The sequence below is a fragment of the Platichthys flesus genome, chromosome 14 (assembly GCF_949316205.1).
Source record: "Platichthys flesus chromosome 14, fPlaFle2.1, whole genome shotgun sequence".
In the NCBI taxonomy this organism is placed as follows: Eukaryota; Metazoa; Chordata; class Actinopteri; order Pleuronectiformes; family Pleuronectidae; genus Platichthys; species Platichthys flesus.
Genome location: NC_084958.1, coordinates 14,222,374 through 14,237,170, shown reverse-complemented (window position 1 = coordinate 14,237,170; position 14,797 = coordinate 14,222,374). Strand labels below are relative to the sequence as shown.

The 14,797-nt window shown below is 43.5% G+C and overlaps 2 protein-coding genes across 3 annotated transcripts; both read left to right on the top strand.

Moving 5' to 3' along the window:
* Positions 1-4,831: 4,831 nt before the first annotated feature.
* LOC133968888 (zinc finger protein 678-like) lies at positions 4,832-8,607 on the top strand. Of its 2 annotated transcripts, none has more exons than XM_062405131.1 (5): positions 4,832-5,253; positions 6,479-6,533; positions 6,652-6,745; positions 6,831-7,080; positions 7,296-8,607. In XM_062405131.1, exons 1-5 carry the CDS (start codon positions 4,972-4,974, stop codon positions 8,586-8,588), a joined length of 1,974 nt encoding a protein of 657 aa, XP_062261115.1. In that variant the 5' UTR covers positions 4,832-4,971; the 3' UTR covers positions 8,589-8,607. The 2 variants fall into 2 exon arrangements, with proteins under 2 accessions (XP_062261115.1, XP_062261113.1); XM_062405129.1 differs by having other exon boundaries at positions 6,479-6,575.
* Positions 8,608-10,014: 1,407 nt separating this feature from the next.
* On the top strand, positions 10,015-14,551 carry LOC133968869 (zinc finger protein 142-like). The gene is made up of 5 exons (XM_062405105.1): positions 10,015-10,371; positions 11,172-11,295; positions 11,423-11,663; positions 11,789-12,065; positions 12,796-14,551. Exons 1-5 carry the CDS (start codon positions 10,084-10,086, stop codon positions 13,936-13,938), a joined length of 2,073 nt encoding a protein of 690 aa, XP_062261089.1. The 5' UTR covers positions 10,015-10,083; the 3' UTR covers positions 13,939-14,551.
* Positions 14,552-14,797: the final 246 nt, after the last annotated feature.

Genomic DNA, 14,797 nt, shown 5'->3' with positions numbered 1-14,797 from the left:
CCACTCCTCCACCGGACCAAGAGTCTGAAGCCAGGATAACTCTGGAAAGGTATGAGATGACAACGCTGTCTGATTTTCAGGATCCTGTTGGTGTTAGGTTTCTCTGAAACATGAGGAGAGTGTCTGTGATTCTGATATTCATCTCTCCTGTCAGCAGGATATTTATAACTCTGATTAACTAGTTTCCGTTGACTTAAAAATAAATTAGTTTTGTTATTAGGGTTTTGTTTCACTTCTGTTTAGGTCAGTGATAATAATTAGTAGAAGTTCCAAATTGGGTGAAAAGCTTGAAATTCAGAGTTTCTCATTTACAATGACATCCTTCCTGACTCTGTTTATTCATCCCCCACCAGTCGAGGCAGTTCAGGCAAGAAGGCCAGGAAGCGCAGGAAGCGCAACAACAAGCCGCTGATCACTGAGACGTCACCAACGTCATCAGCGGTAAACAAGGACCTACCTGAGCCGGAGCTCAGCAACAGCGGCCCAGAGCCTGGTAAGACGCACGTCACTGCCACACACGGGACAGACAGGACGATAATACTGACACATTCACTCTCTGCCATTCATCACACTGTAGACCACAGTCACTACAGTGTGATTAATGGCAGAGAGTGAATGTGTCAGTATTATCGTACTGACACATGTTTATTTCTCATGTTAAAGGACATATGACCAGTCAAAGTCAGAGTACCCCTAAATAATAAACTTGGAAAGCCCACATCTCCATTAATTAGGAGGCTTGTTGAACTTGAAGCTGTTACAGTCACAAATTGTCACAGCGTGTAAACAGGTTTATATTTTTTTATTACATTACTTATATGTGAAGAGCTGTAAAGTGTAGTTTGTGATACAAATATCACCTTTTGCTGATTGAACTCTGAAGACATGTTTTAATCTGTACTTTTCCTTCTTCCAGATGATGCTCCAAAGCTGAAGCCAGTTGGTCAGAGGTCTCCCTCACCTGGGCGTGTACAGCCTGAAGCCCCAGTGGAGACACCGGAAGCTCAATCCACTCCTCCCGCTAGTGAACAGGAGCTTCCCCTCCCCGCCTCGCTCTGCCCCTCGTTCAATCTCCCACCTCCACGGGCCAACACAAGTGAGCGTCCCTCAGACAGGGAATCAGCCTCTTCTGACTTGTCCTCATCTGAGGAGCAGCCAACCCCCGCCCCAAGAACTCTGGCTGCCTTGTGTGAAGCAGCCCCCAAGGCTTTGAACGGCCTTGCAGAGATGGGGACTGAGCTGGAGACAGCGGCCCATGAGCCCTCTCTCGTGCCCCCTGCTGCACTCCAGCCCCAGGCCTCTAGTCCTGCAAAGGGTCCCACTCCTCCACCGGACCAAGAGTCTGAAGCCAGGATAACTCTGGAAAGGTATGAGATGACAACGCTGTCTGATTTTCAGGATCCTGTTGGTGTTAGGTTTCTCTGAAACATGAGGAGAGTGTCTGTGATTCTGATATTCATCTCTCCTGTCAGCAGGATATTTATAACTCTGATTAACTAGTTTCCATTGACTTAAAAATAAATTAGTTTTGTTATTAGGGGTTTGTTTCACTTCTGTTTGGGTCAGTGATAATAATTAGTAGAAGTTCCAAATTGGGTGAAAAGCTTGAAATTCAGAGTTTCTCATTTACAATGACATCCTTCCTGACTCTGTTTATTCATCCCCCACCAGTCGAAGCAGTTCAGGCAAGAAGGCCAGGAAGCGCAGGAAGCGCAACAACAAGCCGCTGATCACTGAGACGTCACCAACGTCATCAGCGGTAAACAAGGACCTACCTGAGCCGGAGCTCAGCAACAGCGGCCCAGAGCCTGGTAAGACGCACGTCACTGCCCAACACCGGACAGACAGGACGATAATACTGACACATTCACTCTCTGCCATTCATCACACTGTAGTGACTGTGGTTGTTTATTTCTCATGTTAAAGGACATATGACCAGTCAAAGTCAGAGTACCCCTAAATAATAAACTCGGAAAGCCCACATCTCCATTAATTAGGAGGCTTGTTGAACTTGAAGCTGTCACAGCTAAAAATTGTCACAGCGTGTAAACAGATTTATATTTTTTTATCACATTACTTATATGTGAAGAGCTGTAAAGTGTAGTTTGTGATACAAATATCACCTTTTGCTGATTGAACTCTGAAGACATGTTTTAATCTGTACATTTCCTTCTTAAAGATGATGCTCCAAAGCTGAAGCCAGTTGGTCAGAGGTCTCCCTCACCTGGGCGTGTACAGCCTGAAGCGCCAGTGGAGACACCGGAAGCTCAATCCACTCCTCCCGCTAGTGAACAGGAGCTTCCCCTCCCCGCCTCGCTCTGCCCCTCATACAATCTCTCACCTCCACGGGCCAACACAAGTGAGCGTCCCTCAGACAGGGAGTCAGCCTCTTCAGCCGAGAAGTTGATTGTGAGGAAGTCCGTGTCCAGTGTCGAGGAGCTCCTGAACTTTAACAATTTGAAGGTGCTGAGATCCAGTCAACTGATAACTGATTTTTTTCATTTCAATTTCATACATAAACCCTCTTAAAGGGAAGAATCAAAGTATAGGTCTTGAACATACGTCTTTGTATTCTACTGAATTTACTTTCCAATGTTTTTATTGGTTCCATGCCGTCCTTCTCTTCTATACTTCCTCACCATATCAATGTTGTCTCCACTTGAGCAGAAGCTCCAGTGTCTTAATTCGGACGCCTCCAGTTCTGAGGCGACTATGTCTAAGGGAAGCTGGTCTCCCGGGGAGCTGACGCAACAGATGATTGGACTCATGGTGGAAGACATGGCCAGTAACAAGGACATCTGCAACTGTGTGAAGGTACGAAAAGTGACATCAACCATTCTCTGCGGGTTAGTGGTAAAAATCCTGAAGGGCAGACGAAGTGGGGCTGAGTTACACCTCGTTGTAAAGTAATGGAATGTACTTCTATTTTGGACCTTGAGGCTAATGTTGGTCCACGACTGTTGATAAGAGCTCATCAATACAATTCCTGGATTCACCTGTGCTCCAAAATGTTACGGTTTCCTCCCCGGGTCCACAAACATTCCTGGAAATGCTTGTCTTCAGTAGTTTTTGATGAATCCTGCTGACAAACTGACTAAACCAATGAAAACATATTCCTCTGTTCTCCGTTTCTCAGGAGAAGCTGGAGAGAACTGAGATGAGCTCGTCTCCCTACCTAACAGAGTTGATGACGGCTGTGTGTCAGGCAGCAGTGAAAGGTAAGCTCCCCACCAGCCGGAGCAGAGACTCCTCTGCTCTTCTCAAATCGCACCGCCAATTACAATATGTACTCTCTGCCGAGCGAATGAATTTACTCTGCCTCCTGCTTCACTGTGCAGAAAACACCACCTGCCGAGTGCACGCGGCCCTCCTTCAGGGGCTGCCTGTAGTACTCGAGGACCGTCACTCGGGGAGGGTGCAGCAGAATAAAAGCGCTTAAAGATCTTCAGGTGCTGATCGTTGCCCTCGATCGGCCTCCAAGTATGTTGTGCATCAGAGTTCACTCCAAAATATCTCACTACAAGGTCCATTTAGTAGCTTCTCTGGAGCTTTGGTTCTTGTCACATGATTCTCATCAGCAGAACTTCGCCTTGTATTATGGAATTGTAGATTTTCATATTTCAGTTTATTTTTTAAGCACTTTAAGGACATTTGGAACAATTTGGATTAAAAGGTTGAATTTTAAATTTCTTCTCCACTGACATTAACTCGATTTGCTAATTTTAGGAACATCACTCTGACTCCAATTCACTTTTGCAAAACACAATGCCGTCTTCAATCATTTCTAAACCCTACATTTTTTGTTTCCTATCTCGATACAAATCGCATTAATTGAATTAATAAGATTAGGAATTGGTCTCACTCCACAGAAAAATTTGATATATTTCCATTTCGTCACAGCTGAAACGATGACTGACATGTGTTTGTTCTCCAGACCTCCTCCGGATTTACTTCCAGTGTATGTTCGTCAAGGACGTCAGTTCCAATGACGCGTCCTGCAAGTCGGGGACGAGGAGAGACCTGGCCGATCAGCTTGAAAATGGCGTGGCTCTTAAGACCGTCACGAACTTCTTCACCTGGCTGCGGGAGGCGTAGTCCAAGGATAACTGACGAGGGGGACAGGGCGTATTAGAACTACGTCCTTATAGAATTTCACATTTTTTATTTTGTATTACTTTTCTTTTGAAAAAACATTCAAGATAATAAAAAGTATTTAAAAAAAAAATGCTCTTTCTAATGATTTGTTCTTTCCATGGTTTGGTCCTTATAGGGGATACGACTCAGTGTATGTGTGTGTGTATGTGTGTGATGAACTGAGACAGTTGTGTTGTGTTGGAAGTTGCCGTAGCAACGTCAGAAGACTTGTGTGATCAGACCAGGAGAAGAAAATCGATACACATGTGTATCAACCACAAACAAATAAAACCTGGACTGCTGTTCAATGTATTTTTCTTCCTGCTATAAAGTTCCAATTCCTTGGCCTCCATAACACGTGTAAACTGCTTGAGAGGAAGTCAAGTATATATACATAGCTAATTATTATTTATTTTGTAGTAACCTAATGATAATTATATTATAAATGTTTTTATAATATAATTAAGTCAACTATAGAGAGCTATATTTTGTATGTATTTATTTAAGTAATATATAGAGAGCTAGGTTATTGATATTATTTGGTTATTTGATTATTATAAAAAGATCCTGCTCTACATCCTCCGGTACGCCAGGGGGAGTCGCACACCTACAAGTTAATATGATCATTGACAAAAAGAAGAAAAAAATCGCGCAAACCTCGCCGTGAAGCCCCGCCCCCTCTTCGTCACTACCGGTAATGGCTGCCCTGTTGTTCCTCTCTGTGGACCCTAGTTACAGACCCAGCCCGATCACCACCTTCCAGTTCCCCGCAAACCTCCGACATCTCCCGGTGTGACTTCTTCGTTCCGCGGGGTAGGGTTGGGACCTGTCGCCGGGATGTGCTCCGTCTTCCGCTGCGGTTCGTCGCGTCGCGGGGCGCAGCGGTTCAAGTTGCCGAAGGACCCAGAGAAGAGGCTGGAGTGGGTCCAGTTCGTGTTCGAGGCGAACGGCCAGCGGCTCAGAGAGTCGCACTGGACCGATATCACCATCTGCAGGGAACACTTCACCGAGGACTGCTTCGGTAAAACTAAGACCGGCGCGGTTCAGATGAGGAACAGCGCTGTGCCGTCACTGTGCATCAAGTCAGAGCCGGAGGAGGAGCAGCAGGAGCAGGAGCAGGTGAAGTGTGAGGAGAAACAAGTGTCAACTCAAGCAATAAAGCAGTATCAATAATAATCAGTTTCTATCATCAATAGTTGTATAACAAAAGTTATCGTTCTGCAATGTCCTGCACAATGAGGGGGGGAAAACACATGATTGATCCACATCAGATTAAATGTTTTCTCTGATCACAAAGAAAAGTTTGATCCCACAATCATCACTCAGGAGCAAAAATCTGTCTTTAAAGGTTCACTGTCTAGAATTTAGTCACATCTAGTGGTGTTGCAGCTGAATACCCCTATCTTAAACTCTCCTTCCCAACATGATGGAGAACCTGTGGTAGCCCTCAGTTGACATATGTAAACAAACATGGCGGCCCCCGTAGAGAGGACCCGCTCCTGACGTAAATGGGTGGATGACATGACGCATGATTTTCCTGTAATTAAGTGTAAATGTTTATTTAGATGCATTTTGCCACTTAAACAACGCATGGATGTGAGGCATATTATGGTACTTTGTTTTAAACTTAAGATTTAAAAAAAAAAATCAGCATTGGAACGTTATAATTTCATACAACTATAATTGTAAAAAATACTGTTTCACCCTTATTTGTCAACTACCCAAATATAAAGTATTCAGAAAACATAAATAATCCATTCCAGGGAAATGAAAGCCTTAATTTGTACAATTTAGATGAAACACATTAGTGAAAACATCACTAGGACAATTTCATCCCGTGCACCTTTATCTTACACACTGAAGCCCTATAGTCCCCACACACCTTATCAACACAAACACTAGAGACAGCAGCTGACGTTGTATTTTCAACAGAGTTTGTTCCTGCATCAATTCCATTTCAGTTTCAATAAGCTTTATTGGCATGGGTTGTCAAAGCACAAATACAAAATAAAAGAAATTGAAAAAAGCTTATTAACAATAACTATGTTTAAAAAGGCCATAGTTATTAAGATACAAAATAATTGAACAAAATATGCAACATAACTACATAGAAAAAAGCTAATGGAGATGGTGAGACTCAGTTGATCGTGTTGTAATATCTATTATATTATTATAACATCTATATTATAAATCTCAGTAGAAATGTTTGTATCGACCTGCCTTTGTAGTACAACTGACTCGATAATGAGCACTTGTGTTTTCTTGTTGTGTGAATGAGATCGTGACCTGAGCACGATGATCTACTTATGTTCCAGTAAGAGCTTGTTGTTTTGTTCACGTGCAGGAGCCTGTGGAAATCTTAGAGTCTGATTCCAAGTATGAACGACAACAATCTGAAGGTTCGGAAGAATCAATATCCCTGTACAATACCAATACTGTTGGTAAGAACCTTCAAATTAATGGGGCATACACTCAAATATTATCATGTAAGTTATTAACTCAAAATTGTATTTGCAGATGAGCCAGTTAGCCCAGTGCCAAGCCAAACTCCTGAAGAGGATTATGTTCAGATGCTGCGGAAGGTGGAGAATGTTGATATGATCAGGGAAAAGTAAGTGCTTACATTGATAACACCAGGTTATGGTTTTAAAACCTGGATCTCGTTTAACTATTTCACTGAACTCTTTATTTTTCAGGGCTGCACTTCTCCAGAAGAAGGGGAGGTTTGTTGTGAATGAAAAGCAGCTCCTCCAGTTGTTTGGCAGTAGGTGCCCTTTATGTGATTCTAACGTTAAGATGGAGAAGATTATCCATGGCGGACTCATCATCGTGAAACGGCAGTGCCTCCAGTGTAAATACAGACACCAGTGGAAAAGCCTGATCGGGGTCGATGTCCAAGGAGCTGAAGGTCAACACCTGTCATATGACTCAAAACTAATTTCAGAGGTAAGACATCAGCAATCGGGTGCAGAGGCTTTAAACTGGATCTAAAATATTTTGTCTATGTTATAAAAACAATTTTTTAACTATAATTTTCGTTAAATATGCAGTTAACTGAGTGGTCGCTCGAACGAGACAAATAGTTGAGTTTGTATTTGAACCCAAGCACCTCCCTGTTTGTTTGGCTTTGATATTGATAAATGGTTTGATGTACCCCTCAGTCGGAGGAGAGCAATCGTAGGAACGAAACGGATGATTCCAGTGATCCGGGTCCCGTGGAATCAGATGATGACTGGAAGCCGGCAGAGCAGCGTTCACTGGCTGCTGAGCTTCCCAATGGATCGGATGAGACCGAAGAGGACGAGGGGGAAGAAGTGGACAATTATTATGTATTCGCGCCCAACCACAGCGAGCTCTGCACAGAGTGTGGGAAGTTTTTCAGTAAACGTTGGCCTCACACGTGCGAGCACAAGGTGAAGCCGTATTCCTGCAACATTTGTGGCAAGAGATGTGTCAGTGAGGTTGCTCTAAACCGACACAGCAGAGTCCACAATGAAAACTATGAGCATCGGTGCAAATACTGCCACAGAACGTTCAAAACAAAGGTGGACAAAATCACCCACCAGCAGATTCACGTGACTGAAGGAAAGCCCTATAAATGCCCTGACTGTCCAGAGACCTTTGCCTCAAACAAGGATCGCGAGATCCACCTGGAGGATCACAGAGGCCCCAAGCAGTTAACATGTCCCTTTTGTGGGATTGAATTTAACCGTACCCTGTCTATTCAGAGACACTTAATGGTGCACACGGGCCAAAAGCCGTTTGTGTGTGCTGTGTGCCAACGCGGCTTCAACCAGGCAAGTCACCTCAAATCTCACATGCGCCTGCACACGGGGGAGAGGCCTTTCAAGTGCGACAAGTGCGAAAAGTGCTTCAATCACAATGTGAGCTTAAAGAGTCACATCCAGCGTTATCACTCTTCCAATCCTGCGCACGAGCGTAAGAGAGGCAGGAAAAGCAAAACTGTCAGCACCGACGAGACTGATTCTCAGGAGAAATGTGACGAGAGAGGTGCAGAGCTAGTGCCGGGGCCAGGGGAAGAGCATGATGAAGAACAGCCATTAAAGAAGATGAGAAAATTGAAGCCAAAAAGCAAAAGGAGCACAGGTAGACCCATAGGAAGGCCTAAGAGAAATGAAGAAGGCCACTTGATCCTGGATGATGAGCTGGATTCATACACAGAGACCGAAATATCAGAGGCACGGACGTCAAAGAGAACAGGGGGCAGTGATGAAGAGAGTGAGGAGGAGCCGCCCGAAAGCAACATGTCTTATGACTCAAATAACGAGGAGGAGTTTAGGAGTGAGAAAGTAACATCAAGCCCAAGCAGATCCAGAGGAAGCCCCAGAATGTCTGACCCTGACACAGACTTTGACCCAGAAGACTCAAAGGAAGAGAAAGAAGAACAGCTGATAGAGCAGTGGAATCAAATATATAAAGATGTTAATCATTAAACTGCACTTAACCAACTCACCTTTTGTTTAAGCAACACTGTGCAACTTCATTTTACCTTCAAACCTCAACTTTTAAATTACTTTGATGGTTCACTGACTTGGAATAGGGAGAATGGTGCCGCTTTCTTTCCCACTCCTCTCCCTGAACGCCCTTGTCATGCAACTTTGATACACGGGTACTATCTACTGTGAGAAGTGTGTAACTGACTGATAGTCATAGTTTAAAATTTGTCAGAATCAAGCCCAGCAAGTTTAAGAGTAATGCTGAACTTGAGATCAGTTAAAAAGACGTAGACATCATAAACAACTTGTGTTTCCCTCCAATTTTCAGCGAGGAACCTTAAAATATCAAACATTTTAAACCTAGTTTGGTTTAGTTGAAACTGCTGCAGCTCTTCTGGTTCAGGAAGCTGGGGATCATGGGGGATTTCCACAGCGCAGCGAGTGGGACTTCACATTCAGTGCTCGGGTCAAAAGTGATTCTCTTTTTTTTCTCTGAGCCCAACACAAGTGATCCCTACTGCAGAGGTAGCTGATGCTCATTAAAAGTTACCAAGTGTTGTTTTAGGAGAAGTATAATTTAGAGTATCAAACAGAACTGGACTTTTCCCATCAAATCGTTGGTCTAACAATTAGGTACGAGGACAAACTAAACTCGTATTCCTTGGTTCAAACTGTTTTGTTCTTTCATCGTTACTTTCCAGATACTTTGAATCCTGTTGACTGATCCGACCGAATACATGTAGATTAAACTGAGCTGATGTGAGGCGCCCCTTGTTTTTTTGTGTTGCCTATTTGCACCTAAATGATCCATGTTAATTGGACAAAGGAGCCACAACTAATGCGATCATTTCCGAAGTGGTCGCCAGTTACTTCAATTGTATTGGATTTGGCTGCAACGCTGTTTACACCTGAACCTCTAGAAGTGCTCCGTGGACTCAAACCCCCCCCGTGATGTGATGATGTCAATAAACCACCTCCACTTCCTTCTGAGACTACAGACCAACAGCACTTTGTGTTTGATTCTCTATATTCTTAGATTCAGTTGATCACCTTTTACTTAATTTCTGCTGTTTTTAGAGGTGCTAGTAACATTTCTGAAACATGACTTGAAAACGATTTACCTAGAATTAATAAATGGATCAACTTCAGCAGTCCCAACCTTCATCTGTAGGTAAGTGTTTACTAATGTAAACAGCTGGAACTGGACAACCTGCAGTTCACCTGGACTAATTGTGACTTCTATAACAACGTTATATATATATAAAGATCTGGCATGTCTACCGAGCCAAAAACTCTGGAAAAAAACAACTCCCGCGATTTGTTATGGTTCCTCGACGTCAGAAACGCCATGCTTGAGTGACTGCGAATGAGCGTTCTTATTGGTCTCTCGGCCACTATAGAAATGTACGGTGGCCCTGAGCGCTCAACGCACAGCAACTTCATTCTTGCACGCCTTGGAAAGTGGAAACACTTGGACAAGCTAGCTAACAACATGAATAGAATTCGACAACCAAAATGCTCAGTCGTGGACTGCACGAATCAGCACAAATGTCTTCATGTGACTCCAGCTATAGAAGACACCAGATCTAGATGGATTGAGTTCATTTATGATGGTAACGTTCCTGAAAGCGTCGGCAAATATCTGTTAGTGTGCGCTAACCACTTCGAATCGGACTGTTTTCTCAACCTGGGCATATATAACGCTGGACACTCGAAAAGGTTGACATTGAAAACGGGGTCGTTGCCAACTATCCGTCGCAATAATGAAGACGAGGGAAATGTAAGTATTTCTTTAAATAATTCTGGTGTTTGCTTCCTTTAGACATTTTGTGTGGAGGCTAGCGACGTTAGCATGTTGTGGCGTGTGTGTGAGGGGGCGGGGGGCTAGCATGTAGTGGTTGGGGAAAATGTGTCCTTCCTTGTATGTGTAATTTCGCGAACAATTACTTTTATGCGCTAGTTGGGGATATAGGCTAGCATATTGGATGTATGATTACTTGTACATGATTGCGTTTGGATAGGTGTATGGGTTCCTCCCGCAAACAACATGATGCCTACTTGCACAGCAGTTCGTGTCGATGTTTATGGACTGTAGTGTAGGAATTCACTTTTGTACGTATACGTATATAGTGCCTAGCATTTGTGAAATAGTTATTTTATTCAAAAAAACATTCCCCTGTGAAAAGGCTTTGTGTTGAGGTGGAGAGAGGTGCTAGTAATGCCCCTGCATATATGATTCTTAATCTTAATTCAAAGCCATTAGTAGAGTAGTATTTTGGGTAGAGCATACTCAAGAACTTAGATACTCGCCTGCAGTTTGTCACTGTGGTTCATATTAGGGTTTTGTGTACAGTACAAGTTAAAAATACTATTCACTGTATGATTATTTCATAATGATTACTGAAAAGTTCACGCCTAGTATGGCATAGTATGTTATTGTACCTACTCTTCTGCGTTGTGAAAATTATATTCGGTGAAATTGGTCACTACATTTCTTCAAATGCTTTATTTGCTTTTAGTTCATCTTGTATGCATGACAGTAGTACAAGCATGAATAACATTGCTGCTTTTGCTTTTTAGGCAAGCGCTCCTGTTCACGGTGCAAGGTTGCATCACATGGCCTGCCAGACGGACCCACCAAAGCTGTGCACAGTTGGCACCCAGCTTTCTTTGAAAACGCTACAACCTCACTTCAAAAGTATAGGTTGGTTTACCCTCAGTTACTTCGTCATGTCATTCATTGTGTCTCTGTGTTTGAGTTGTAACAGCTTCTCATTATTTAATTTGGTGTGACTCCAAGGATACTGAATGTATGTTTTTATGTATCATAGGTACACAGAAATCGGTGTCCTTCACTAATGTCGGTGTTGGAACCGCAGCTCCGGCCTTCAAAGCATCAGGGCCATTCCTAAAATCGATGCCAATAGGGAGGCCAAGTAAGAGACCTCGCCTGGAGGAGGAAGAGGACGGCCATTTTGAGGGAAGTTCAAGTATGGACTTAATGGAGCGACAGGATTCTGCCAATGATCCTGATGACTCGGTCACAGTCTTGACTGAGTCAGCAGATGTGATGTGAGTGACTCAATATTGAATCTAAACATTTTAATAATCAGATGGATTACATTCCTACACTTATTTCAGCTGTAGCAGCATGGAAGTTGATTTTTGTTTTCGTGAAATCTTTGTCTTTCTAATAGAATGGAATCTTCCAACCCCGCTCACAAGACACCCACATCTGTTCTCTACGAAAAGTGCCTCCTGGAGCTGTTCCAGGTGTGCCCTGTGTGTCGGCGGGGGACAGATGTGCAGACAAGAAGGTTTGGGACATTCCTCTCGATAGAACAGCAGTGCCCACCCTGTGAGTTCTACAGAAAATGGAATATTCAGCCTCGTCTTGGTAGAACTCCTGTTGGGAACATCAAACGCTCAGCGGCAGTCAAGGCCACTGGGGCCTCTTTCTCCAAACTTGAGATGGTAATTGTAAATTGGCTTTACCTTCATTCACAATTTAATTCACCTGTAGTAATGAATTGAACATGGAATATTATCATCTGAATTTGTGGAGTGAAATTATATATTTTTTTATCTTGGTACAACTTGGGGCATATTCATGTATGACATTTTGATAGTATAGTTTCCATAACCATTGGTGCTTGAATGGATACAAGTACTGTCAGTGTAAGGTTGCCATGGCGTCACTCAGTTAGAAAGGACATTACATAAACATACTTTGTGGAGATCACATGTTTTTTGTTTACATCTTGAGATATTTGTATTTTATTTTGTAGTCTTGTGTTTGTCTCCTGTCAGAAACATCATCAATACAGCAGTGTATTCTCTCATTCAGAACGTATCCAGAGTTATTTCTAAGGGTCTGGCAGGAGACACTACGGAGAGTGTCCGCAGCAACGGACATTTGCATCCTCACATACCTCCTGATAATCCCAGTACATGTCTGAAAGCATATATGTATTTATATCTGACTAAGTTAAGAATCTGAGGTGCTGAAAGAAATCGCAGCTGCTGCCTCACGTCTCTTCCTCCAGGCAGGTGCACCTCACAATCTGTAAATTGCCGATTAAGAACAATCTTCAAATAGTTCCCTACTTGTGCTCCCTTTTTTTGTCATGTGGCTGTAATATTCTGTACTGTAGAGACTTGGAAAAGTTAAAAGTTGTCATTCTTGTCATTGTCTTGTTCACAGGCCATGCGGACAGAGGACATCTCCAGCAGGGGAGATGCCTTTGCGATTGTCACTTTGAGCGATGAAGAGAGGGCTGAAGAGATCACCGACGAGAGCTCTCCCTCTGATGAAGGGGAGAGCAGTGATGAAAGTGGGGGGAAGGCAGACAGTGACTGGAATCCATTGGATGGGGTTTTGCAGGATGAGGCGCTCCTCCAGGACTCTGAGGAGGAAGACGAAGGCGAAGAGGAGACAGATTCCCCGGGTGGTCTCAGAATGAACGAGCTCTGCAATGAGTGTGGATGTTTTTTCGACTCTCTGAAGGATCACACGTGCGAACACAAATTGAAGCCCTTTCCCTGCAATATTTGCGGCATAAGATGTGTTTCTGAAGCTTCTCTAAAAATCCACAGCAGAGTCCACAGTGAAACCTATGAAATCCCTTGCAAATACTGCCACGTGACATTCAAAAGAAAGGTGGACAAAGTTACACATGAGCGGATTCACGAAGACAGAAAGGATCCCTACAAATGTCCCGACTGTCCGGAGCTATTTCCCACCAGTAAAGAGCGCAGGATCCACCTGTCCACCTGTCACAGGGCGTCAAGGGACTTCAAATGTGGCGTTTGTGGGGTGGAATTCACCGGTTTAAATCCTCTTCAGAGACATTCTGTTGTGCACACGGGATTGAAACCGTACAAATGTTCGGTGTGCGATCGTGGCTTCAACCAGGAGAGCCACCTCAAATCTCACATGCGTCGGCACACAGGGGAGAAGCCATACAAGTGTCGGCACTGTGACGAATCCTTCAATCACAACGTGAGGTTGAAGAGTCATGTCCAGCGTCGCCACCCGCCTGGGCGCGGACATAAGATGGGTAAGATCAATGAAGAGGCGAGAGGCGCTTGTGACGCAGAGGACCATGAACGTAAGAGTGGTGCCGGCTCTGTGTCTGACAACGCTGATAAACAAGACACGGGAGAGACGGTGCAGCAGAAGTCGAGAGTTTTGCCAAAACGACGTCGTCGGAAGTGCACGGGGAGACCCAGAGGAAGACCCAAGTCCAACCCAGATGGTAACTCAGTTCCGTCAGGGCAAAATGAAGACCAGTGCGTGAACGCTGACTTCAAAATCAAAGTTGAAGAAGTCAAAGAAAAGTGGTGAAAGCGACGAGGAAACGGAGTTGGAACAATCAGACAGCGACATGTCCTGGAACTCAGAAGAAGAAGAGTTGCAGGAGCAGAGAGCACGGAGGAGCACAAAGACATCAAGAAGACGGCCGACAGATGACGATGACAGCGATTTTCACCCAGAAGAAGAAAATGAAAAGAAAAAGTGTAAGAGTAGCGGTAAGAACAGAGCGAGAGGAAGAAAGAATTTCGTGATCTGAAAACTCTCTAAATACACAGAATCAACTGTGTAGGGTTATATGGAAACACAAATATAATTTTAGTGGCACTCAAAGTAGGAAAGGTAGAAGAAAGCGGTCCAGAGTCAACATGAGGCCCATCTAAGTAGCTACAGTATGAAGCTCATTATGGCAGCTTTGACCAATGACACAAACAGCCTGGGCTCTGGGTGAATGTCAGTGTAACGGGAAATAATTACAAACTCCCTCTTGGGAAATCTGAATCAGATCATAACCAAACTAAAGGAGTGATGGCTGTTTTTGTTAAAGCGAACTGTTAGTTCATGTTCAGCATTGTGATGCTGATACTGAGAGTTTCAAACCAAGTCGTTATCAAGGTCAGACGCTGTAATAAATTTGGTTGCTATACTTTTGTATCACCGAATATATATAACTAAATGTTATGACTTTTCCACCTGTTCAGAGTTCAGATAGAAAAATGGGACAGGTTTTAGTTCACAAATCAATATTACCCATTTTTTTTATAGCTAGCCTTTTTGATTGGGTGACACTACAGGAAGGTTTGTATTTTCACCTGATTGTTAGTTTTGGAAGCAAATCGAACCCCATTAAAAACAATTTTTACTATACATTTTGGACTGAACTGCGTTTTCT

What these genes read in the sequence shown, in the direction of transcription:
- LOC133968888 (XM_062405129.1), top strand. Translation starts at nt 4,972, where the DNA reads ATGTGCTCCGTCTTCCGCTGCGGTTCGTCGCGTCGCGGGGCGCAGCGG. An exon ending in AGCAGCAGGAGCAGGAGCAG is followed by an intron (nt 5,254 to 6,478) that starts GTGAAGTGTGAG and finishes GTTCACGTGCAG; the next exon opens with GAGCCTGTGGAAATCTTAGA. An exon ending in GTTGATATGATCAGGGAAAA is followed by an intron (nt 6,746 to 6,830) that starts GTAAGTGCTTAC and finishes TTTATTTTTCAG; the next exon opens with GGCTGCACTTCTCCAGAAGA.
- LOC133968869 (XM_062405105.1), top strand. Translation starts at nt 10,084, where the DNA reads ATGAATAGAATTCGACAACCAAAATGCTCAGTCGTGGACTGCACGAAT. An exon ending in ATAATGAAGACGAGGGAAAT is followed by an intron (nt 10,372 to 11,171) that starts GTAAGTATTTCT and finishes TTTGCTTTTTAG; the next exon opens with GCAAGCGCTCCTGTTCACGG. An exon ending in CTTTCTCCAAACTTGAGATG is followed by an intron (nt 12,066 to 12,795) that starts GTAATTGTAAAT and finishes TCTTGTTCACAG; the next exon opens with GCCATGCGGACAGAGGACAT.